At 36.5% G+C, this 23,827-nt stretch overlaps 2 protein-coding genes across 2 annotated transcripts; one reads left to right on the top strand and one right to left on the bottom strand.

Moving 5' to 3' along the window:
- The first annotated feature begins 340 nt into the window (after nucleotides 1-340).
- Nucleotides 341-2,084, top strand: LOC125683728 (perlucin-like). The gene is made up of 5 exons (XM_048925171.2): nucleotides 341-430; nucleotides 891-979; nucleotides 1,282-1,372; nucleotides 1,505-1,742; nucleotides 1,973-2,084. Exons 1-5 carry the CDS (start codon nucleotides 388-390, stop codon nucleotides 2,001-2,003), a joined length of 492 nt encoding a protein of 163 aa, XP_048781128.2. The 5' UTR covers nucleotides 341-387; the 3' UTR covers nucleotides 2,004-2,084.
- A 2,026-nt stretch (nucleotides 2,085-4,110) lies between these two features.
- Nucleotides 4,111-22,250, bottom strand: LOC125683716 (protocadherin Fat 4-like). The gene is made up of 19 exons (XM_048925151.2): nucleotides 22,140-22,250; nucleotides 21,272-21,436; nucleotides 18,238-18,353; nucleotides 17,872-18,055; nucleotides 17,214-17,372; nucleotides 16,991-17,128; nucleotides 16,765-16,887; nucleotides 16,442-16,624; nucleotides 14,002-14,195; nucleotides 13,167-13,578; nucleotides 12,872-13,062; nucleotides 11,334-11,757; nucleotides 10,699-10,889; nucleotides 10,091-10,514; nucleotides 9,793-9,983; nucleotides 8,899-9,668; nucleotides 5,430-5,525; nucleotides 4,546-4,595; nucleotides 4,111-4,358 (listed from the first exon to the last, which is right to left on the bottom strand). Exons 1-19 carry the CDS (start codon nucleotides 22,231-22,233, stop codon nucleotides 4,195-4,197), a joined length of 4,269 nt encoding a protein of 1,422 aa, XP_048781108.2. The 5' UTR covers nucleotides 22,234-22,250; the 3' UTR covers nucleotides 4,111-4,194.
- Between the last annotated feature and the right edge of the window lie 1,577 nt (nucleotides 22,251-23,827).

Consider the following 23,827-nt stretch of genomic DNA (forward strand, 5'->3'; position numbering starts at 1 on the left):
AAACAAATAAACATTCAAAACACTACAGCTATTTTTCCAAAGTTGCGCTCTATGATTTCTGAATGAACAATCTTCACATGCAAAAATTACCTAAATATTCGCAAGATTGAGAACTTTTGATGCTATATACTCCAAATCACTACACTTTAGACATAGAACATATTAGACTTTATTTAACATGATCTCTATTATGAAATTAAAGAAGAGTTAGACTTTATTTTAAATCAAATAGGGGTTCAGAAAGGACGCCGTTATTTCATATGGACTTTTCTTGCTTTTAATGATATATAATTTACTATGTAAACTGGCAGAAAAGATTGTCATGATTTTGACAATAATATAAACGCATATAGGTCAGGTCAGTATCTTTCGAGATAAGATTACGAAATGGAGAAGATTTTAGTATTACTGGTGGTTTACATGTACCATGGTAAATAAAACTTTCTTAAAATATCACATTGCAAACAAAACAATTAATGTAAAAAAAAAAAATACATTTTTGATTTAAGTGTATGTTCATGTACTGGTAATATTACTGCAGTCGTTCGACTCGATCGCGCTCTTGTCAAGGACCAGTCTAAGAGTCCATAGCATAAGTTAACATCCACGCACGGTAAGTATATCAATGCCAAAGGCTGGTTCTGTCATTTAGAATTATGATTTAGTGTGTTCCACATTTCAAAAGTTTTAAATGATACCTAAAGTTTGAACTAAATTAACCATTCACACAGCAATGTGATTTGAAAGTATCCCTGGCAATCACTGTGATAATCGCCAGCGTTGTGAATTTAATACTAATAGGTAATTTTGCATTAGAAATTGACAGGCTTTTTAAATGTTTTTTGAGTATTTTGACTCCTTTGGTAATTTTGCAATTGTCATCTTTTCAGCTTTTGCACTCTGTCCGAATGGGTTCATCAGACATGAAGACTCTTGCTATCATATCCTCAGAATCCAGGCCACATGGGCAGAGTCAAGGGTAAGAATTTCAACGAATCTTTGAAGGTTATTCAAAGCTTTAAAAACCCGTCTGAATTGTATAAACATATTCATACAAAAATATAAGAAAAAATTCTCCTTTTTTAAATGATGAAACATTAATCATTGAAATGTACACGACAATATTGAATTAACATGGTGGAGTCAATGATTAATGTGATCTGGTTTCCTTCGTATATATTTGAAATAGAAATAATGGTAATTTTTAATTACAAGACTTTAGTTGTATTGCACTGTTAGACACTTTGTAAAAATAAGTTTTGCAATCTACTTTGACTTCAGATGTATTGCCATGCATACGGCGCAAATTTGGTCAGCATCGAGACTCGGGGAGAAAACTCATTTCTGACCCATTACCTGACCAGCGTTGATGGTAGATTGATATTGTTAAAATGTTATCTTTTTCACCATGATATTGAAATATGTCTTTTGTAACGATGTATTGTAATTTTTTTTTTTATTTCTTTGGATTTGAATGAAAATCGTATGAAACTTGTTTGTATAGACCAGTTCCACACAAAGAGGTTTTGGATTGGAGCAAACGACATAGCGGAAACCGGAACCTATGTTTGGGAGGGGACACAAGCTCGCCTGGACTCAGGATTCACGAACTACTATCACGGATCCCCGGACAACGGGGGAGACGACTCTGAGGAGCATTGTATGGAGCTCACGGAGGATTACAACTATCAGTGGAATGACAATGAATGCGATAATAAATATTACCCCATCTGTGAGAAAAAGTACGATTTTTAGTGTTGAGTGTTATGATATAGCACAAGTCGCCGTTTTATCAATTTCGTGTACCTTACAAGGTAAAACTTGCTTGACGTATATCGTTAAAAAATGTATAAAGAATTATAATTTCATTGAACATGGCTCTATTTTAATGGGTCTTTTTTAATTACATGCAAGACATATCCGTAAATATTTTTTTATACCCATGTACGAGTATATTTATTTTCAATTTCAGCGGAATAGAGACGAATCTGGTCATCGGGTGAAGACGACTATTTACTTTCTCAGGATTGTACGGTGCTGAAGTTGAAATATATATATATATTGCTTTTTCACCTCTTTGCATTGTGTGTTGTTATGATATTTTGTGAAACCTATTCATATGGTTACTACTAGTATAGGCAAATAATTAAAGAGATCGGAAATTCCAAAATCAGAAGAAGAAATGTCCAACAGAGTTTGCATTTCGAGTGATATTCTGAAATTAGGGATAAAGTTGAGAGCTGTTATAAATGTACTTATCATTGAGTTTCCAGCATTTTGAGTGATACCTTGTATTACCATAAATGTGCCTGATGTTTAAAAAATAAATAAAAATAAAATTTGAAAAAAGAGCAGCTCAAAATCATTGTCAACAATTATTTTGTCATCAGTACAAATCAATAGGAAGGAAATACAACTGACATACGTGTGAATGGAACGATTGTTTTTCATAAATACCTGTAAAATGTATAAATTATATATAACTTTAATGCTATCGTTGTCCGCCGTCTGTCTTTCTCTTTGTAAACTTTACATCATTTTGACTTCTTCTCCACAACTACAGGACCAATTTCAACCAAACTTACCATAGAGCATTATTTAGTTAAGGGGTTTAAAATTATTCAAATAAAGGGTCACGCCCTTTTCAAAGGGGAAATAATTAAGAAAAAGAGAATATCTGTAGCATCTTTCTAGTCTTTTCGAGGACCAGTGTACCAAAGAGACGAAACGTATGTGAATTAGAGCATCTTTAATGAGAGTAGATTCAAAATTGTTTAATTCATGGTCCCAGGTTGGGTCATAATAGGGGTTCAAAGTTTTACACAGGGATATATAAAAAAAAAATGGGTTTTTTAAAATCTTCTCAAGAAACGCCCATAAAAGCCCGTGTTTGCCCAACTCTCTATTTTGTATTGCTTATAGGAGTTATAAGATTGATCACTGTTCGATATCATCGCCTTTCTTGGTTACTTAATTTATCAATCATGTCCAACCAACTCACTGACAGATGCAAAGTTATATCCAGTGGCGTAGCTTCCATTGAGGCAACCGAGGCAGCTGCCTCGGTAAAAAAAAAAACCCACCTTTTACGTTGTTAAAATGTCGATAGCTGCCTCGGTAATATTCAAACCCAAGCTACGCCTATGATATCTCACGCTTCTTTGAAAAAGGGTATATACTTATATACTGATAGAATGCCGATTTCCCTATGAGTTTAGCATATAGGTCATATAAAAATGATAGCTCAAGAGAGAACATGCGCTTCGTGAGCGAAAAGTCGTGAATTCGAGTACTGCTCGTACCATGACTGTATCAAACCTAAAGCGTAAACATAGGTAATGATTGCTCCTTAGCCAAACGCTCGGTATTTAGAACCCTCACAGTCACTGCTCTGGCCCTAAGCATATACATGTAGGTCTAAATTTGTGGCACTTGAACCAACAGCAGGTGACGTCTCGTTATGAGTGAAAAATTCTCAAAACAAAGAAATAACCACAAAAAATAAAGATGAATTGCCAAATTGTACAAAGAGAGATTTGCAACGTTCACGTAGATGCAAAGCGAAATAGTGTTATTGCTTTTCACTATCTATAGAGAAAATTATGTGGACTTCAAAGTTATGATGTACTGAATACATGCACTGGTTCCTTTGAGAACGGATTTTCCTCTTTTGAAATATTCTAGTTCAAGTAATATTCATCAGCATCGAATTTCGTGATTTTGCTAACAAATACAATTTTGTTGCAACGTAAATTGTAGGATTTCTGCTTTGCCCTTACATTTTCCTTTTAAAGAAGGTGTAACAAGCACAAAAAAGATACCATGATTTTCTTTGATATCATAAACTTTGCTGGGGGTAAATTATTAGTACATTTTAAAAGTCAATCGGAACAAAGCTCGGCGTTTTCCGTCGAACAGAGAAAAAATTCGGACGTAATACGTTACCATATTGTAACTACTTTGCATCATATGATCCAATGCAATCTCTACCCAGAGTTGTCGTTAGTGTAAGGAACGATAACTCTGGGTAGAGATTGGATCCAATGTATACTTTGAAATATGATATTGATCGATTTAATCTTCATTTGGATTATGTGCAAAAAGCGATAGTGTTGTTTTTGTATTTAATGCATTCAAAGGACGTACATACATATCGAAGCAGCAAATTCTTAACAGAGAGAATACAAAACAGTGTCAACAGAAATCAAAGTTAGAGCTGGGACCCATGGCACTCACACGGCGATTGTGTTTAAAGAATGGCGAGATGTGTCTGTCGTTTTCATAAGATAAAGAATCTTTTACAGCAATGTCCGTGGGCGTTAGAATTCTGTCAAGATTCCCACAACGAGCATCTGAAACTGAAACGAATACAAATTTATGCTTGTACTGAAACTTATCTGAATTTGTTGCTTCTGGTAAGTATATTAAAATATCGTCATAAATCATCTTTTAAATCGTCGATATTTTCAAGAATTGAATAAAATTTTGATTTTCCATATCAAACGATTACGAGGAAGTGTTTAAATGAAATGGTATAAATGTTACCAGATATGGTTTCCATTTTTGGAGTTGTTATAGGCGGTGAATAAGTTCTCCTGCAAGCAGATGTTATAAACAAATAATTCAGGAAACCAAAAGGTTGAATGCTAGCATATCATTACTGTGTTTTTATTAATTGTTGTATTCATCAAACTCTGTAATTGTCAACAATACACATGTAATTTCGTCTCTAAGTACATGTATATCTATTGACAGCTATCTTTGTTCAAAACTCTACGGTATTTCGGTGACCACAAAAACAACGAAAAATTATTCTACTGAAATTACTACAAACCTGGCTTTGGAATGTGGATACTACAAACCTACCTTTGGGATATGAACACTACAAACCTGGCTTTGGAATGTGGACACCACAAACCTAGCTTTTGGATGTGATGTGGACACTACAAACCTGACTTTTGGATGTGGACACTACAAACCTGACTTTTGGATGTGGACACTATAAACGTGGATTTGGGATCTAGACACTACAAACCTGGCTTTGGGATATGAACACTACAAACCTGGCTTTGGGATGTGGGCACTACAAACCTGGCTTTAGGATGTGGACCCTACAAACCTAGCTTTGGGATATGGTCGACACTACCAACCTGGCTTTGGGATGTGGACACTACAAACGTGGCTTTGGGATGTGGACACTACAAACCTGGCTTTTGGATGTGGACACTACAAACGTGGCTTTGGGATGTGGACACTACCAACCTGGCTTTGGGATGTGGACACTACAAACGTGGCTTTGGGATATGGACACTACCAACCTGCCTTTGGATGTGGACACTACCAACCTTGCTTTGGGATGTGGACACTACAAACCTGGCATTGAGACGTGGACCCTACAAACCTAGCATTGGGATATGGACACTACAAACCTGGCTTTGGGATGTTGATTTCGAGACACAGGTTTACGTTTTTCTGGATTTTGTTTGCTATGCGTTTCCTCTTTCCTTTCCACTGCATTTTCTGTTCTAAAAATTAATTGTAAAATGATATTGGAAATTGATAAATAGCAGTGACACGTTTTACAAAATTCTGACGACTAACTCCTTCTCTGTCTTTCAATTGAATAAACACCTCAGAGTCATTCTTAAGTATCCAACTTTATTATCCATGTATCGATGAATATACTCTATGTACCAATTCAAACAAGCATTCGGAGAGTATTTCATGGCAATACATAGTCCCCTGCCGGTCGCAAAAATTACTGGACCGCAAGAAAATTCAAAGTTGAATATGTAGATTATGGTAAAAGGGAAAACTGGGGAACCAGGATAGGAATAATTGGAAATCAACTACTATTCAGGTACAAAGACTAGACAAAGAAAAACTCCAAATTGATCTGAAACTTATTATGGCAAAGCAATGTACCAAATATCAAATGATTATCTGCAAGCACAATACAAAAAAAGTTCTGAAAACTGATAATTTGTTATTTTTCTAAGTCCAAGGGCCATAATTTGGTGAAAATCAACGAACCCAGACGAAATTAAAACTTTATCTGTAGCTTGTTATGGCAAAACAATGTACCAAATATCAAATAAATACCTGCAAGAACAGAGAAAAAGTGCGAAACACTGATTTGCTGAACAGACGGACGAAGAGCAAACCTAATGTTGGTAGGGTACTAATGATGGAACCGGAAACCGTACATAATACGCCCGCACAAGCTTAATGTGTAGGGTGGCTTTCTTAAGCCATGAGATGTAGAACATTATACTAAAAGTAGTAACAGCCATCATCAAGCTGTGATATGCTTTTGTTTGCATCGCAATGATAATTTTAAGGTCTTGGATTACATGTAACAACTGTGATAGAAGGTAGATAGGCAGTCCAAGAGCTTTATGTGTAAAATATTTCTCCAAAATTGACCAGGTTCAACAACCTGAACTTTTTTTTCAAATATGAAAGAAAATTGTTGAAAATCAAAATCCTTGATAAACGCACATCCTCACGTTCTTAACAAACTTTAAAACTGTTAGAGCAGTTACATGAACAAACTACGTACTCACTTTGTAATATTTCCTCACAACTGACTAAGTTTAACAACCTGTGATTTTCTCAAAAATTGAAGAAATTCAAAATCCTTGCCATATGCACATCCTCAATACTTATAAAGACACTCTGTTAAATAAGATCGTGCTCGCTTGAAAACAGTGGGAGGAGAGGTCGAAACTAATAAAAAAAAAAATACAACATGATCTAGATTGACACACAAAGAAGCTACATAGGAAGTTTCAACTCGGTATGTTACAGGAAAATGAAATTACATACAGAAAACGCCGACCAGATGGATGGATGTACGTACAGACATCGCTATATCATAATACAGCCCGTCTAAAGACTAGCATACAAAACCTGCAAGGAATGAGATTAATATAATCCTTCATTAGTACGAGTGTGGGATAGGAAAATCCCACCGAGGGGACAAGATTCGCAGTCTAGGACGAGGCTGTGCCGAGTCCTAGACAGCGAATCTTGTTCCAGATGTGGAATTTCCCTATCCCACACAAGTAAATAATGAAGGATTATTTTTCTCACATTTTACTTACAGTTTAGTGCATAGATTTATGAGCTATGAGAAAACTTTAAATTATGAAAATCCTCATTTGAACTTCAATGCAAAAACTAATTAGATAGGCAGAAAGATCATACCCGAAAATGGTTTACACTGCAAGTGTAAACTAACAAACCCAAGGTTGTCCACCAGAAAGTATACTACATTAAAATTTAAAGGAAGCACTGCAAAATATTTTACTTCACCGTGTAACGTAAATCTTCACCGTATAACGTAAATCATAGAAAATATATGACGTCACAATCAAATGACGTCGCAGCAGTGTGAGACATATAGAATATCACACTCTAATGTTGATTTCGGACCCCGAGATCACTCGAGGGGCAATCCCAGGTCCGAGATCAACATTAGAGTGTGATATTGTTTATATCATATACCTAAAACACAACAAGTTGATAAACATTTTTTTTTTAAAAATGGGGTGGGGGTTGGTTATTGACCCAAACATAAATACATGGTATACTGTACAACGATATTTGACTATTTCATTCCTTCAGTGAGTTTACTTTAATGGTTATGTTTCTAGTACTATTGGCATTGTGAAATATGCTAAAGTCTGGGTTTTGTAGCTTTATTCCATTGCTGGTCACGATAATTGGATGATTAATTATGGACATCCCCTCATGTGGTCTAGAATTAACTGAACTGCTTGGCTGAGAAACTCGTCATATCTATCGCTGTGTTGTTCATGTACATGTATATTCTATTAAGCAGCTCTTAGGGGCTTGTTAATTGATACTAAAATTGGAAACAAGTGAATTATTTTTATTTATTTTTTCGGATTTACCAAACTCGCCCGTTTTCAATATCTCATGTAATTTGTAAGAGTTGTAGAACTTTGTTTACGTGGTGTCATCGTATGAACGGGAATGTTTACAGATCTGATGCTGCTATTTCTTTGCTTAGGGAATGTTACCTTATACTGAAGTAAGTTTTTTTTTACCGTTTCCCATCTGTTTAGCATCTATAAGTCGTTGAAATACGTCAGAAGATAATGGTTCTGCTTTTCTCGTTTTATTGCCAAGTCCTCGGGATTTTAGATTTCAGAAATCGTTTTAAAGCAGTTTTCTACATCAAAATTGCCGTAAATTAACATTTTATCTCCATTAGGACCGGGAATTTCTGAAAATGGTTTAGTATCACCCTCCATAATCCTCCTACTGTTTTCTGTCGCCTAGAACGTTGATTCTTTTTAAATGAAGTTAAACGTATTATTGTTCTAAATAAACAATTGTTACTTGGGTTACCCCCCTTTGCTTAGATACTCGCTACAATTTAGCGCTGTTTTTGAAAACGTTTTTATTCAATTTTTCTGCTTAAATTAAATTTTGTCGTGGAAGAAAGTATTATATTTGAAAAAAAAATTGTGTCTAACATAATTTTTTCATGTAGTTATGTTAGATGTCAAAAGATTAAAGAAGAAATAGCCATTTGAAATTTGAGGGCGAGACAGCCCCTTGACAACGGGCCGAGACAGAGATATCTCGGCCCTTAGGGCGAGACAGCCCTACCTACTTGCAGCTGTCTCACCCTAGCCAAGATAGGTGTATCAGGGCTGATACACTACTAGGTATATGATATAGAAAAATCTCACATGGATGTCTCACATGGGTAAAGTCGATCTCACACTGGTGATAATGTGAGAAATAAATATATAATTTTTTTTCTAAATCTTCACCTTAGTCATAAGACGTTTGTGAAAAGGGACATCGATGTTAACATTATGGTGAAACACCATGCCATCTATCATAGATTATACAAGTTACCTTTCCCTCCCATTAAAACTTGAGTGATCCTTTCCCTGTTCCGTTTTCTTACTACAGCCTCTGCGGAGTAGAGCTATTGAATTTATCACAGCTAGAAGACATGACAGACCGATGGCTCCACATCCCAATTGAATTTTCCAATCAGTCAGGTCTATGCCTTCGGAGTCTGTATTAACTTGGTACACTGCATTTGCCTGAGGTTTTGCAGTACCTTGAACAATGATACGAACGAACGCAGACGCAGAGAGAGGTGGGGACCCTGCATCTCGTACTACTGCAGTAAAATTTATTTCAGTCCCTTCCGCCACACCATCTAAATTTCCTGTTTGATAAATGACACAGTCTGTTGTGATTGTGAAAAGAGCACTGAAATGACTGGTGTCCATATGGCATGCTAGCTTGGCATTCTGGGAACTGTCCCCATCGCTGACGTTGAGTATCAGTACTTGAGAACCAATTAAAGAATCTGGAGCGATGAAAACTACGTATTGTGGTTCATCAAACTGGGGTATATTGTCATTGATATCGAGCACGTCAACTTTGACCGTTGTTGTTGCGGAAAGACCTTTGCTGTCCACAATTTTTATTGTTAAACTATGAGATGGGGGTAATCCTAAATCAATATCATAATCTTTAGCTAGAAACAATTTACAACTTGTAGGAGAAATGCCGAAATATTGGTTGGTGTTCCCGCTGAATATGCTGCACGTGGCAGTATCACCAACATCCGGGTCTGAAATGGTAATGTTCAAATCCAGTGCCGTACCACTCTGAAATCAAATTAATTACATTTATCTTTCATAAAATTAAATGAAATCGCGATCGCTGAATTTGGACGTGTATATGTGAAACGGTATTGCATCGACCCAAAATTTAGTACCCGGTAATACTTACTGTAGTTTCATTGACAGACACGTGGTAAGTACTGTGCTGTACAACCGGAGGTTCATTCACATCTATCAGAACTAAATTCAACCCATACGCCTGAGAATCTTCATTACCATCATTTAAAATCAACGACAAGTTGTAAGAATTCTCTGTCTCAAAGTCGACAACACCCTTTAGGTAAATGTACAGTTGTCGGTCTGTAAAATGAAAAACACATTACCGGTATTATATGAAGGCGGAGACGCAGATTTATTTGTAACATCAAATTACTGATATTTTGGATTTTAATAGAAATCATATTTACTTGTAATGTTTAGAAGAAACTTGTTCACGGCTGATGCAGGACTCCATGCCACTCTTTCAGTAATGACGTCATTTGTATCGGGATCGGTTATGGAGAAAATATTTAGCAAGGAACCAGAGGGGAGTACCTCAGATACATAATGACTTCCTGTGAAATTTGTTATTTCTGGTTTTGTGTTCACGTGGTGAACATTGATGATTACAGTTGCCTGATCGTTTGCTCCATACTGATCCTGGACCTGGATGACAAGCGTACAGTTTCCGTTTGACTTTTTATACGCGTCAAGCACTGCTGTATACAGTGACCCATTACTGCTGTGTATACTGAAAATTCCACCGACACTCTGGCTGATGATACTGAAGGCAAGGACATCAGTTACATCTGGATCCACTGCAGATATAGATGCTTCGACTGGCAACCCTAACTGTTTGTTAGAATATTGCGACTTTGAGTTTACAGAGAATCAATCGAATAATTGTTCTTCTAAATTAACAGCAATTCTTGCATAACAAAAATGAATTCTACGAAAGTGCAGAAGAACATTTTCTTAGTTTTTATATATGCACTTTTATCTGAGTATAAAAGTAAAATAAAACAGAAACAATCACCTCTCCATCATTGACATAGCCATAGTAAACACTGGAAGAGAACATCGGAGACTCATTGATGTTGACAATGTTTATTGTCAGATTCGCTGTTGATGTCGCACCCGTCAAATCTCGTACCGTAACTGATGCCAACACGAGACTATAAAGTTGGAAGTTCAATGTTGCATTAGCTCGTAATTTGATTTTGTTGTCTGCAAATGAATTGAAGTGATCATTTTAAAAGTAAATTGAAAAGAAAAACCACTTTGTAATTGTTACATACTTGCATATTCTGATATTTTAGTTGGCATCAATGCTTTATATTAAATGCAATCTCAATTTCACTTTATAATGCCGGTGAATATTTTCTTATGATTACGTTCACGAGAGATGTGCTTGGATAATTGTATATGGCACAATATCTATATATGGTACGACAAAAAGTGAAGCTAACGAACAGTGATTAGTTTCATAAACCCTATAAAGAATACAAAATTGAGAGGCGGGCAAACGCGGACCATGGAAATACTAGAGGTAGGGTCAGATGCCTGGGGGAATAAGCATCACTTTGACCGATTACATAGGCCGTGAACCCTATTTCAAACCGGCAAATACCTGTATAGTATACATATAAATACAGCATTAAATTATATTACCCGTGGAATCAAAGTGAAGCACAGTGGTTGCAGTAGAGGGTAAGAAGTTAACACTGTAAATGCAGACGTCGGCTGTATCATCGTCTCGTGCAGTGACGTCATACACAACACTTCCAGACTGAATGTTCTCCTCAACACTAACCGTGAATGGTAGGTTTGTAAAGTACGGTGATTTATTTACGTGGTACACTGCTATTTGTATGATAGCCGTGGACGACAGACCATTTTTGTCCGTAGCTTGCACAGTAAGGTTAGAATTGACAGTGTTGACTACAAAGAAGTCTGCTGTCAAGTGCATCTGACCAGTAGCAGAGTTCATTCCTATTCTTGTGATGTATTCACCAGCTATGAGTTTAAAGCTCGCAGTGTCGCCTGCATCTGGATCGCTGACGTCATACGTTATATTTGGTAGTGAATATCCACTCTGAAAAAAAACAACAACAAGTAGCAATGATTAAAATGGCGTTTTTTCCATAGGCTATTCTCTTTAAAGTTGTATAACAATGTGGCATAATTTAAGCTTTTACATACAAGTCCAGCAGTAAGGATTCATTGCAAAGCTCCGTTGCGCAGTAATTGCAGAATTATCTTTTCCGACAGATATAACGATAAATACAAAATCAAAGTATTCTTAAAGCAACCATGAACATATACATGTACCTAAGAAATTAACATACGCACCGAACAATCTACATTGACCTATGTATTGCATGACAGTGTACCTACGTTTATCAACAATGCCAAAGTGCAAGATTTCTACGATTTGAAAAAAAACAAAAACAAGATTCCCGTTAGTCTTCTCTTAAACAAGATATCAGAAATACCGGAGGGGTATATGTGAGCCATAATGTCCTGGTGGAAATTTAATTGTGTATCAGAATGTATATATTAACAGTAACATACAATGTATAATAATAAAAAACCTGAAGTTGTAATGAGCATGATTCTAAATAACGTTGCACAATGTTTACATATTTTCATATAGAGAATTGAATTGTGATAGTTTACTCAATTTGACTGGATTGCTATGACGATATTTCTGCATATTGAAAAAATATATTGTACTCTTTACTGACCATCCAGTATCTTTAAGAAAATGAAAGCTTACTTTTTTATTACCTTTACGGAAACTTGAACACTGTTACCGACAGCATAACGCCTCATTACTGTACATTACAGTTATTGTAACTTATGGTACATCTGCATTGTCGCAAAATTGTATTTTTCCATTATATGTAATACATCTTGCCCTCTACAAAGGAGCTGCACATGCACGTGTATCTACATTGTATGATGTGATTGGTTTACCCATCTGATGCATGTATTGTACATTTGTATAATGTGATTGGTCTACCCATCTGATACATGTATGTATATTGTATGATGTGATTGTTCTATCCATCTGATACATGTATTGTACATTTGTATGATGTGATTGGTCTACCCATCTGATACATGTACAGTGTATTGTACATTTGTATGATGTGATTGGTCTACCCATCCGATAAATGTATTGGCAAACAACCTGAAATATGTACCTCATTTTCTTGAAACGTTACGTAATACATAGGTGTCCGAAACGACGGGGACTCGTTCACATTGATGATCTCTAAACAGAGAAGCACTGGATCCGAGATCGATATTCCATCGTTGGCTGTAAACGTTATGTTGTACACAGTTGTGGTTTCGTAGTCAAAATTAAAGCCGTTGGCAAGGTAAAATTTACGCTCTTCAATTAAAAAAACCGTTCATTTTAACGAATACAATTCATCGTAAAATTATCTGTAAAATCACCTTTTCTATAAAATTAGGCAAAGGAATTGGTTGTCGTACCTGTGATATTGTAGGAAAATAAACTGGATGACAAGACCGGGTAAACAGAGTAAGATATAGTTGTAGATATCAGGTCTTCATCAACCAGCTCAAGTGATATCAGAAGTGACCCTGTGGCCGTGTTTTCTGGTACACTGATGGTATTAGGTAAGTTAGTAAAGTACGGCTTCTTGTTCACATTCTGAAGAGTGACCACCACAGTACACGTGTCGGTCAGTCCGCCCGCATCTGTCACCTGCACAGTTAAATCAAAGGTGGAAGTTTCCGACACGTCCATATCTATAGCAAAGGTAATTATTCCCGTAGATCCATTGATGGCAAAGTTCGTTCCGTCTGTAATGCTAAAGGTAGAGGTATCCCCGGAGTCTTCGTCGGAAATTGTAAATCCCGCAGCTTGCAGAGCAGTTCCCTTCTATCAAATAAAAGGGATACAAATACTAAACCCTAGAAGATGAAACTGTTACAGAATATAACAAGAAATAGAATCTCTGTCATCAAGAAAAATAACCAATTCCTTGAAATATGGAATCAGAATAGTTACCTGGCCTTTCAATAGAAATATCATCAACATCAACGTTGTCTATGATATTTCTATGATTTTGAAAAATACTTCTAACAAATATTTGATATATATCATTATACATATAGTAATATTGTGTATTTATATATACATTATATATATGCCTTACATAAAACATAATGATAAAATACATTCAATCAATATAGTTCCCTGGCACCATAGGTAAGAATTATGCGGGAGTATCCGGGGATATTTTATCCAAACTAACATTATATGCTTTCGAATAAATGATAAAAATTTAAAGAAAACAGTTACCTGGCCTTCATTGCCGCTAACATAATAAATATTCTGATTGAAGCTGGGAGGGTCGTTGTCATCAAGAATTGATATCACCAAACTCGAAGAAGAACTGAAAATCCCATCGCTTACGGTCACAGATATGGTGTAATTATATGTAGTTAATTTCTCAAAATTTAACGTTGTTCCAGTGCTTCTTCTGATCGTTAAATCTGGTAAAAACAAAGTGAAAAGAAAAATCAATGAAGAGAGTTTGTAAAATAAAGGCCCTATCGTGGAAAGCGTTCCATGTACAGGTTCATTAAAGAAGCGCTGATCCCACTTCTGGTGTGTCCGAGGGTCCCTGTGTGCACTGCTTTTGATTCGGTATTCTTTATAGGAATTATGTAATTGATCTTCATCTTTTCATGTGAATTATTGGGATTATGATATTAATAAATGTATAATGAAATGCTATGCTATGAAATGATTTGTAGACGGGAAATGGAATTGATCCCCTGACGTTCAGACTCGTTTTTAGGATAACAGGAGAGGGATTGACCTACTGGTTGTATTTTGTATTTAATAAGAATATTCACATAGGCGGATCCAGGATTTTGTGAAGGGGGGGGGGGTCTAACACTTGATCTTTTAGCTACTTTTCACAATATCCACCCCCACCCATATACACCTTTTTGCTTGTGTACATAACATCTTAGGGCAATCTTGAGACAGTTTTATACATGAAAATGATTTGTTAATTTACTCCTTTTCCAAGTTGTTAAGGTCTCATTCGAAAGACATCTTAATGAAGAACATTTGGCAAAGGAGCAGTCACTATTTATTTCGTCTTAGGCTGGCCGCGGCCAAAATTAGTAAGAGCGGAGGTCGAACCCACGACTTACCTCTGTTTTCAATTCTTTTCAAAATATTTATATAGAAAGGCAAACATGCCGCTATTTTCTGTAGAGAACCCGAGAAGTACGAAACTGCTTCGTTAATCAACCGAATATATGGTGTACATTTGTGGGGCCTATACATGCATGTCATTTCTGCTTCATACTTAGATATTTTATTGAAAGTAGACATTAACGGCAAACTAACAACTCAACTGTATGACAAACGGGATGATTTCAGCTTCTCCATCGTCAACTTCCCACATTTATGTAGCAATATTCCATTATCACCTGCATATGGTGTTTATATATCTCAACTGATTCGATATGCAAGAGCTTGTTCTGGGTATAGTCAGTTTTTAAATCGAGGTAAGCTACTGACAAACAAGTTGATGGTACAGGGATTTCAACAGTCTCGATTGAAGGCAGCATTTCGCAAATTCTATGGTCGTTATAACGATCTAGTTCGTCAATACAACCTCGCATTGGGTCAAATGCTGTCTGACGTGTTTCATACCGATTGTTAAGCCGTTCTTGGCACACTGATTTTGACTGCGGATAACTCCGTTTACCTGATCAGGATATGGGGCTCACGGCGGGTGTGACCGGTCAACAGGGGATGCTTACTCCTCCTAGGCACCTGATCCCGCCTCTGGTGTGTCCAGGGGTTCGTGTTTGCCCAACTATCTATTTTGTATTGCTTGTAGGAATTATGAGATTGATCACTGTTCGTTATCTTCACCTTGCATTAATGGTGATGAAAAAATAGGTACATTTAGAGCACATGCAAGTCTCACATTACATGAAATATTTTAACATTAGCATAAGCGATGGCTGTGGACAATTCCCATTCTACTTGAAAAACTTGAACTTATCCCCATTTCATTGATTTTTCCCAGCATTGTTGATTGTGTAAGTTGAAGACTTCTACATTATAGTGAATTTGCTGGTTTTCTCATTTTAAGTACAAATACAGAGTAATAATAAATAGAAGAAATTGTATGTTCCTCCTTGTTTACCATTATTCATCTTATATTTAGACATTTTCAATTAACCACATAGTTCACTTAAATTGTTGGATTGTAATCATAAAAGTGAAATAAACGTATTGGATTGTCTGTATATTTAAGAAAGCGATTCATAAAGTATGCTGGTGCGTGTACTTTCTTTTCAGTCAGAATTCCCAGCCGTTCAAAAATATATATATTGTTTACAACTGCTGCGCGTTTATGAAGAAATGGCTTTATAATTTTTAAAATGTCAAAGGCGAAAACATTGAAAACGCAAACATGAAAGGTAAAGATAACGAACAGTGACCAATCTCATAATTGCTTTAAGGAATACAAAATAGAGCTGGACAACCACGGACCCCTGAATATACCAAAGGTGGGATCAGGTGCCTAGGATGAGTAAGTATCCCCTGTAGACCGGTCACATCCACCGTGAACCCTATATCTTGATCAGGTAAACGGAGTAATCCGTAGTAAAACTCCGCGTGCCAAGAACGTCCCAACATTATAAAACTATAACTACAAAGGTAGTTCACGGACCAGACATTTCAGCCATTATACATGCAGTCGTACCAGTTGCGTTGACATCAAACAGTAGATTCCCACCAGAAGGTTGAATTGTGAATATTGTTGACAGCACATTGGAAACATCTGGGTCTTTAACAGAAATCTGGTAAATAACCAAGGTAGCGGAAAGATGTTCACTTATATGTAACGAGTGTGGTAGATTCTGAAAGGTCGGAGCTGTATTCAGATCTAGAATTTTAAAAAAAAGTCAGTTTCTGAAATTAAAAATGAAATTTCGACACTTTATTCGCATTTATCATACAGACTGTTGTGGCGTTGTAAACATGTGAATATATCTTTTGATTTAATTTTGAATAGAATTGGTGTACCTGTCAAACTGATTGTCAAAACAACTGGACCTGTAGAAACTGAGCTATCGTTGACGTAGATATGCAAGGAATAGGTCACAGTGGTCTCCGACTTTAGATCGGTGGATGTCGTCACTGTACCACCTTTAAGAAAGCACTACACATGTATGAATAAACAACGATTACTTAATACAATATGTTTTCTGTTATCTAAAACAACATTTATACAGCACGTATTTTGTCCTACCCGTAGAAGTGGAAAAAGGACACGGTGATGGAGAACAAGTACTGCTGATTATCAGAGTATTGCTGTCGGGATCGGAAGTCTGGACCTGGTATACGGACATTCCTCTTGATGTTGACGTAACAGATAATGCCAGAGAATCTGAAGAATTAATAGTACATCTTTCAGGTAAGATACAATACAAAAAATGTTCTCTGAAACGTTTTCGTATCACGTGATCACTTACTGGGCAGGTTCGTGAAAGATGGAGCTACATTTTGTGTAACATATACAGCGAAAGTCCCATAAGAGGTGCCGCTGCCATCTGAACAGCTGATGTTCAGCGTGTATGTGTTAACGGGTGTATAAGACAAATCTGGACTACTTTTGGAAAGTATATCATAACCTGGATAAATGAAAAGTTCACAATAAATGAAAAGAAATTGCCTTTCAACTTTTGATGCATGTTAATTTTATGACGTCACATATACTTAGTTTGACGTTCGAATTAATCGTATTTCATGTTTGTTATTTGAGCTCCGCAAAAGGCGGGTGTCTGTGTGTTCGTGCGTCCTTTTTTATTTTGGCTATCCCTACAGCTACTAGTTTTAAACATTTGTACATGAACTTATACCAATAGGTTACAGATTGAGTTCAAGCTTTAATGACCTATGTTTGAAAGATTTATGAAACTTTAACCTAGCAAATTTGAATGATTTGAAAGTTTTCCGGACTTCTTTGAAGCTATTTAATTGAAACATTATCAATAGTTTACAGATCAAGTTTGAGTTTCCTTTAAATAATGTCAAAAAGCGGTGTCCTGTATTTGATCCTTGCCATCACAAAGATATCCAGGTGTCTCAAGTTTTATGATGATATAAATAAGAACGTGTTTAACTTCATACCGACTGCATCATTAGAGTAATTGGTTTTTAATAAGAAATTTCCTGTAGCGGGAAAAGTATTTTCCAACATGCACGTGCAAGAATCGCCATCTTCATCCTCAATGCTGAACGAATAAAGCAAAGTTTCTGTGACAGTATTCTCATGCAGGTTTGCGTTGTAAGGAAGACCACGTATTGTTGGTGCCTAAATCAGACAATATTTCACTGATTAACTTCTTTTTCTGTTACGAAATATCGAAATTATTAGCTATTCGTTCTCACCACTTCAACCATTTATACAAATTTCAAATCAAAATATAATATTAGTATGATAGTTATTGGAATAGATTAGCACATGATAAAGTTGCATCATATCCTATCACTTACCGTATTGGTAGCTATGACATTGAAGCTTTGGGTCTGTGATCTTCCGCAGGCGTCAGTCACAGTGACCGATAGACTGTATGTACCAACGGTCAATGAAGAGGATACCGTTATGTTTCCTTACAAAAAGAGATAATTCAATTTCACTAAAATAACAGTTTTACATTTAGTCTATCACTTCACGAAATAGTGAGTTTATAGATCATCTTATTCATTCAACTGATATATTGCTCTTCTTGCCCGTCGACGTCACCCATCGTTTGAACATTTTCAGCTTCATTTAAACCTCATAATAATTGTGTGTACATTTTTAGGGGCAGATAAAAAGTGTGAATTTCATCATCACTACCCCCTTGGAGCCCCAGCGGTGAGGTAAAGTTCACCCTTAGAGCCCCAGCGGTGGGGGCAAAGTGTTATAAAATGATACCGTTCTACAAAAGCGAACATGCAGCAAACAAAGAGAATACATAACTATCATAATCATTAAAGTCTATGCTTAATTCATTAACCTTATAGATTGTAGAGTTGTGGGTTAGGTCATGAGGAGAAACTGAATAGGACATAAAGAAGAAGTGCATTTCATATTTTAAAATCTTCTAATAACTCCTGAACAGGTAACTTAAAAACTGAGTGCATAATTATGATTCGTATGGAGTCCTTACCAAAATTTTGAAATTAATGGCCACAAGTTCAGGCCGCAGGGCGGGGCTAAATAAGTCATACAGAGAAAGGTCGTCTGTTCGTCAGTCTTCTACGGTCAGTCTTTGTGTATGGACCTGTAATGGAAATACAGTTCGCGCCAATACCAGTCACACAAATTGCCTACAACTAGACAATGTGTCATGATTTTAAGACAATGGCATATGGATAAGGGTTATAATTACTAGTTAAAGAAATTTAGAAATGTATGTAGCTGTTCAAAGCCACAAAATTGCAACGGAGACAAGTGTTTGCATACGATCCTCGACAGGGGATGCTTACTCCTCCTAGGCACTTGATCCCACCTCTGGTGTGTCCAGGGGTCCGTGTTTGCCCAACTATCTATTTTGTATTACGTATAGGAGTTATGAGATTGATCACTGTTCGTTACCTTCACCTTTCATCATTAATCCACAAGCAGTATCATTTAACCAAAGTCAAGTGTATTGTGTTCAGGGGTTACAACTTTTCAAGGAGGATAACTTTGCAATGGCATATACAATGGAAGACAATAAAAAAGTGCATACTACACATCCTTCTATGTCTGATAAAGGATAAGTGAAGAAAGAATTAAATAGGTTACATGAGGAATATCTTTTGGTTCCAGCTGACAAAGCTTGTAACAACATTGTCTTTGTTTGTAAGGCTCATTATTACAACTGTATTTTAAATGAACTTCGCAATAATTCCACATTTGGTAATCCTACTTATATTCCAACTTCCTTTTCAAGAGAGGAAATTCTTCAAAATCATGTTTCTGTTCAATACATTTAATATCCCAGCAATGGAACGAAGAAATATGAGCCACTGTACCCATACTGAATTAATAGTTTTCACAAAAACCATTACAAAAATAGATACATTGCTGGATCCAGCAAATGTTCTACCAAGCCCCTATCTTTGCTCTGCAGGAAATTATTTACTGCTGGGAAGGAGAAACTTCAAATGTATTGTACCACAACATATGTCTGAAGTGGTGTAAATCAAATGTGGATTCTAAAACATTCCAAAAAGCTTTAGTAAATTTGAAATCACAAAACATTTCTGAAATCAATAACATCAAAACGTATGACTTTTCAACACTATACACGGCAATTCCTCACACTAACTAGACTAGAATAGACACCATAGACAATTGCTTCTTCAATAAAAATGGAAATATTCAGATCTATTGATTAGTCATATTAAAAAATTGTTTTGTTAAAGACCACTGATTCTACGCACAGGTACTCTAAATTTGATATTAAAAAATGCTGGAGTTCCTTATTGACAATATGTTCGTAGTCTTTGGTGATCAGGTCTTCCAACAGTATGTTGGAATTCCCATGGGCACGGATTGTGCTCCTACATTAGCTGATCTGTTTTAATATTCATATGAGGCAGACTTTCTTCCAAAGCTTCTGCATGAGAAGAAAAAATATCTTGCTGTGGCCATCAATTCGATATTTAGATATATGAACGACGTTTTATTAATGAATAATAATAACTTTCACTCATGTCAATTGGATATATCCCATTGACCTCAAAATAATGGACACCATAACGTTTTCCACCTATGATCCATACTTAGATATTTTATTGAATTAACATAGATGTTAACGGCAAACTAACAACTCAACTTTATGACAAATGGGATGACTTCAGAGGGTTCCAACGGAATCGTCAGCATTTCACAAATTCTATGGTCGTTGTAACTAGACTGTTGAAACCCTTGCAACATCAACTTATTTGCCAGTAACCTGCCTGGATTTAAAAACTTATCATACGCAGAACAAGCTATTGTGTATCGAATCAATTGAGAGAGAGACATAAACACCATAAGCAAGTGATAATTATATATAGCTACATAAATATGGGAATTTGGCGATGGAGAAGCTGGAGTCGTCCTGTTTGTTATAAAGTTGAGTTGATAGTTTGCCATTAACATCAATGCAAGGTGAAGGTAACGAACAGTGATCAATCTCATCCTACAAGCAATACAAAATAGATAGTTGGGCAAACACGGACCCCTGGACACACCAGAGGTGGGATCAGGTGCCTATGAGGAGTAAGCATCCCCTGTTGACCGGCACACCCGCAGTGAGCCCTATATCCTGATCAATAATGTTCAAAGAACATGATGTTTGTGATTGTGTGTTTTAGTGGTTTAGAAAATCTCTACTCTATGATAATTTAATATTTCAGTTCACCCCCTCTTTTCAATACAATTGAATTACATGCGAGGAATTTTAATTGGATTTTTGATCACCCTTGTCATGTCAACACTTGTTGTCGCTTAGCAGTCCTTGTGAATATAATTACGTTACTCTTCGTAATTCTTTTTCCCTGTTGTGATTACCAGATACTACATCGATGGCAAAGTTTCCTGCACCACTGAGTGTAAACCGGTATGTGGTGGTTTGGTCCGCATCCGATATGACTGGTGTGTACACGCTAGTCCCAAGTGGTGTCGTGTGCTTGAATGCCAAGGATCCGGGAAATGTCATCATCACTGGGTCATTTCCTAATAAAGAAATAAAAGCTGAAGCTGATGCTTATTCAAACAAGAACTGTACTAATGAGCCGAATACCTCCACAGGGCGTATTTGAAATATTGCGTGACTGAAGAGGAAAGAGGCACTAGTTTCAACATTGTACATGTTACACCAGAATACAAGTTACAGGCTACACTAATTTCCTTTGATCTCGATTTTAGTGTAAAAGGGAGTAATGTAAATCTGCTTAACACAGTGTAGCTCTTTGACCACTTGAACCTAACTTTAGTAAGTTAAACCAATTAATTGTACCAGTAATTGGTGGATGAAAAAGACATAGACATTGGGAAACCAAATACATCACCAATAGTTGTTTGTAGGAGAGAATACTGGTATAATGTGCAGAAATATACAACAACAACAAAATAACTACAAATAACTTCCTAACAATTGAACGAATCAATCTGAATACACCAAATGCACCAGTATACATATATACTAGTATTATATAACATTTCCACACATTGGGGGGGGGGGGGGAATAAATGCGTAAAACTCTGGACAATATGCGTCTACGAAAGGACGGAGTAAAACAAATATACGGTTATAATAATTTGGTAACATACGCATGCTAAGATGTAGCTATTAAATGTTTTCCATTGTTTACCCTTTACGAATCATTTTCACTATGTAATTGAAAAGTAAATTTAATTTGCTTCATCTCAAACAAACCTGGGTCCAACAGAGCCTTTACAGCGTAGTATCTTTTGCTGTGAAGTATTCCGGCACTCCAATCGAACACTCCTCCGATGGATACCGCCGGCATTGCCTCTTGTATAATCATTGACCCGGAGCCGTCGGTTTTATAGGGAATCACTTCATCCCCAGGGGTATACCTATATAAAACATCAGTCACCAGTGGTATACCTATATAAAACATCAGTCACCAGTGGTATACCTATATAAAACATCAGTCACCAGCTGGGGTATACCTATATAAAACATCAGGTCCATGAGCCAAAGTCAGCAGTTTAGTTTCTGGTATTATCCATGTTTAAATTATGTACACTAGAATCTTTCTAGGGTGTTGAAATGCAAAACATAAAAATCCTATCCGTATTCTGTGTCTCAATAGAACAAAAATGAATCTACATTACGCAATATGATTGATTGTATACTGTTTAAAGCCCCTCTCGATGATTTTTATACGCCCGTCATTATGTTATGGCGCTGTTCGTCCGTCCGTGTGGGGTCATGTTTTCCGGGCTTTTTTCCATAACTGATGCATGTACAACTTTGAAATTTAGTCACATTATCTCTCAGGAATTGTAAGAGTGAATTTGCATCTCAGCTGGATTGGTCCATCCTTGACCTACTTTTTGGAAAAAATACGTCAAACAGTTTTTTATCATTACGGATACAGATATTGCCCTGATATTTTGTCAATGGCTTCCCCTCAGAGGAATACAAGTTCAATTTGCATTTTAGCTGGATTAGTCCATCCTTGACCTACTTTTTAGAAAAAATAGGTCAAACAGTTTCCCGGGCTGTTTTTCATTACGGATACAAATATTGCCCTGATATTTAATCAAAGGCTTCCTCTCAGAAAAATACATGTTCAGTTTGCATTCCAGCTGGATTGGTCCATCCTTGACCTACTTTTTGGAAAAAATAGGTCAAACGGTTTTCCAGGTTTTTTTTCATTACGGAAACAGATGATATATAGTCAAAGGCTTCCTCTTAGAGGAATACAAGTTCAGTTAACATTTCAGCAGAATTGGTCAATACTTTACCTACCTTTGGACTAAAAATAGGTCAGAGAGTTTTCTGGGCTTTTTTCATTTCTATTACAGATATTGACCTGATATTTAGTCAAAGGCTTCCTCTCGGAGGAAGACAAGTGCAGTTAACATTTCAGCTGGATTGGTGACTACGACCTACAGTACTTTAGGGGTAGAAGTAGGTCAAACATTTGTCCAGATTTTTTTGGTATGGTCACAGACATTGCTCCGAAATTTAGTCACAGCCTCCCTTTCAGAGAAATACATGATCAGTTCACATTTCAACTTAATTGATGCACCATGACCTACTTTAGGGTTAAAAGTAGATGAAATGGTTTCCTGGACTTTTTATTATCATAAATAGATATTGCACCAACATTTTGTCACAACCTCACTCTCATTAAAAATTTAATACATAATCAGTTCACATGTCAGATGGATTGGTGCACCATGACCCACTTTAAGGCTTTCCTATTCAGAATGTGTGTTGTATCAATTCAGAGTGCACAATATGCTTCCAGGTTGAATCTCACTGTCCGACCGTTTGCGGTACTCATGTGCACTCATATGGAGACGACACAATTGCCGGTGAAGAGTTGCAAAATTTAGGCCTATGATCGGAGCTTACGGCCTTTGAGC

The sequence above is a fragment of the Ostrea edulis genome, chromosome 6 (genome assembly GCF_947568905.1).
Source record: "Ostrea edulis chromosome 6, xbOstEdul1.1, whole genome shotgun sequence".
Classification (NCBI taxonomy): Eukaryota; Metazoa; Mollusca; class Bivalvia; order Ostreida; family Ostreidae; genus Ostrea; species Ostrea edulis.

Bases quoted from the DNA above. Each gene is read 5' to 3' on its own strand.
- LOC125683728 (XM_048925171.2), top strand. From the start codon at position 388: ATGGAGAAGATTTTAGTATTACTGGTGGTTTACATGTACCATG. The intron at 980-1,281 runs GTAAGAATTTCA...CTTTGACTTCAG, and splicing joins CCACATGGGCAGAGTCAAGG to ATGTATTGCCATGCATACGG. The intron at 1,743-1,972 runs GTACGATTTTTA...TTTCAATTTCAG, and splicing joins TACCCCATCTGTGAGAAAAA to CGGAATAGAGACGAATCTGG.
- LOC125683716 (XM_048925151.2), bottom strand. From the start codon at position 22,233: ATGCCGGCGGTATCCATCGGAGGAGTGTTCGATTGGAGTGCCGGAATA. The intron at 14,196-16,441 runs GTACGACTGCAT...TGTTTTTACCAG, and splicing joins GTTTGATGTCAACGCAACTG to ATTTAACGATCAGAAGAAGC. The intron at 5,526-8,898 runs GTAACTTGTATA...ATTAATTTTTAG, and splicing joins AGTTTTAATGGGAGGGAAAG to AACAGAAAATGCAGTGGAAA.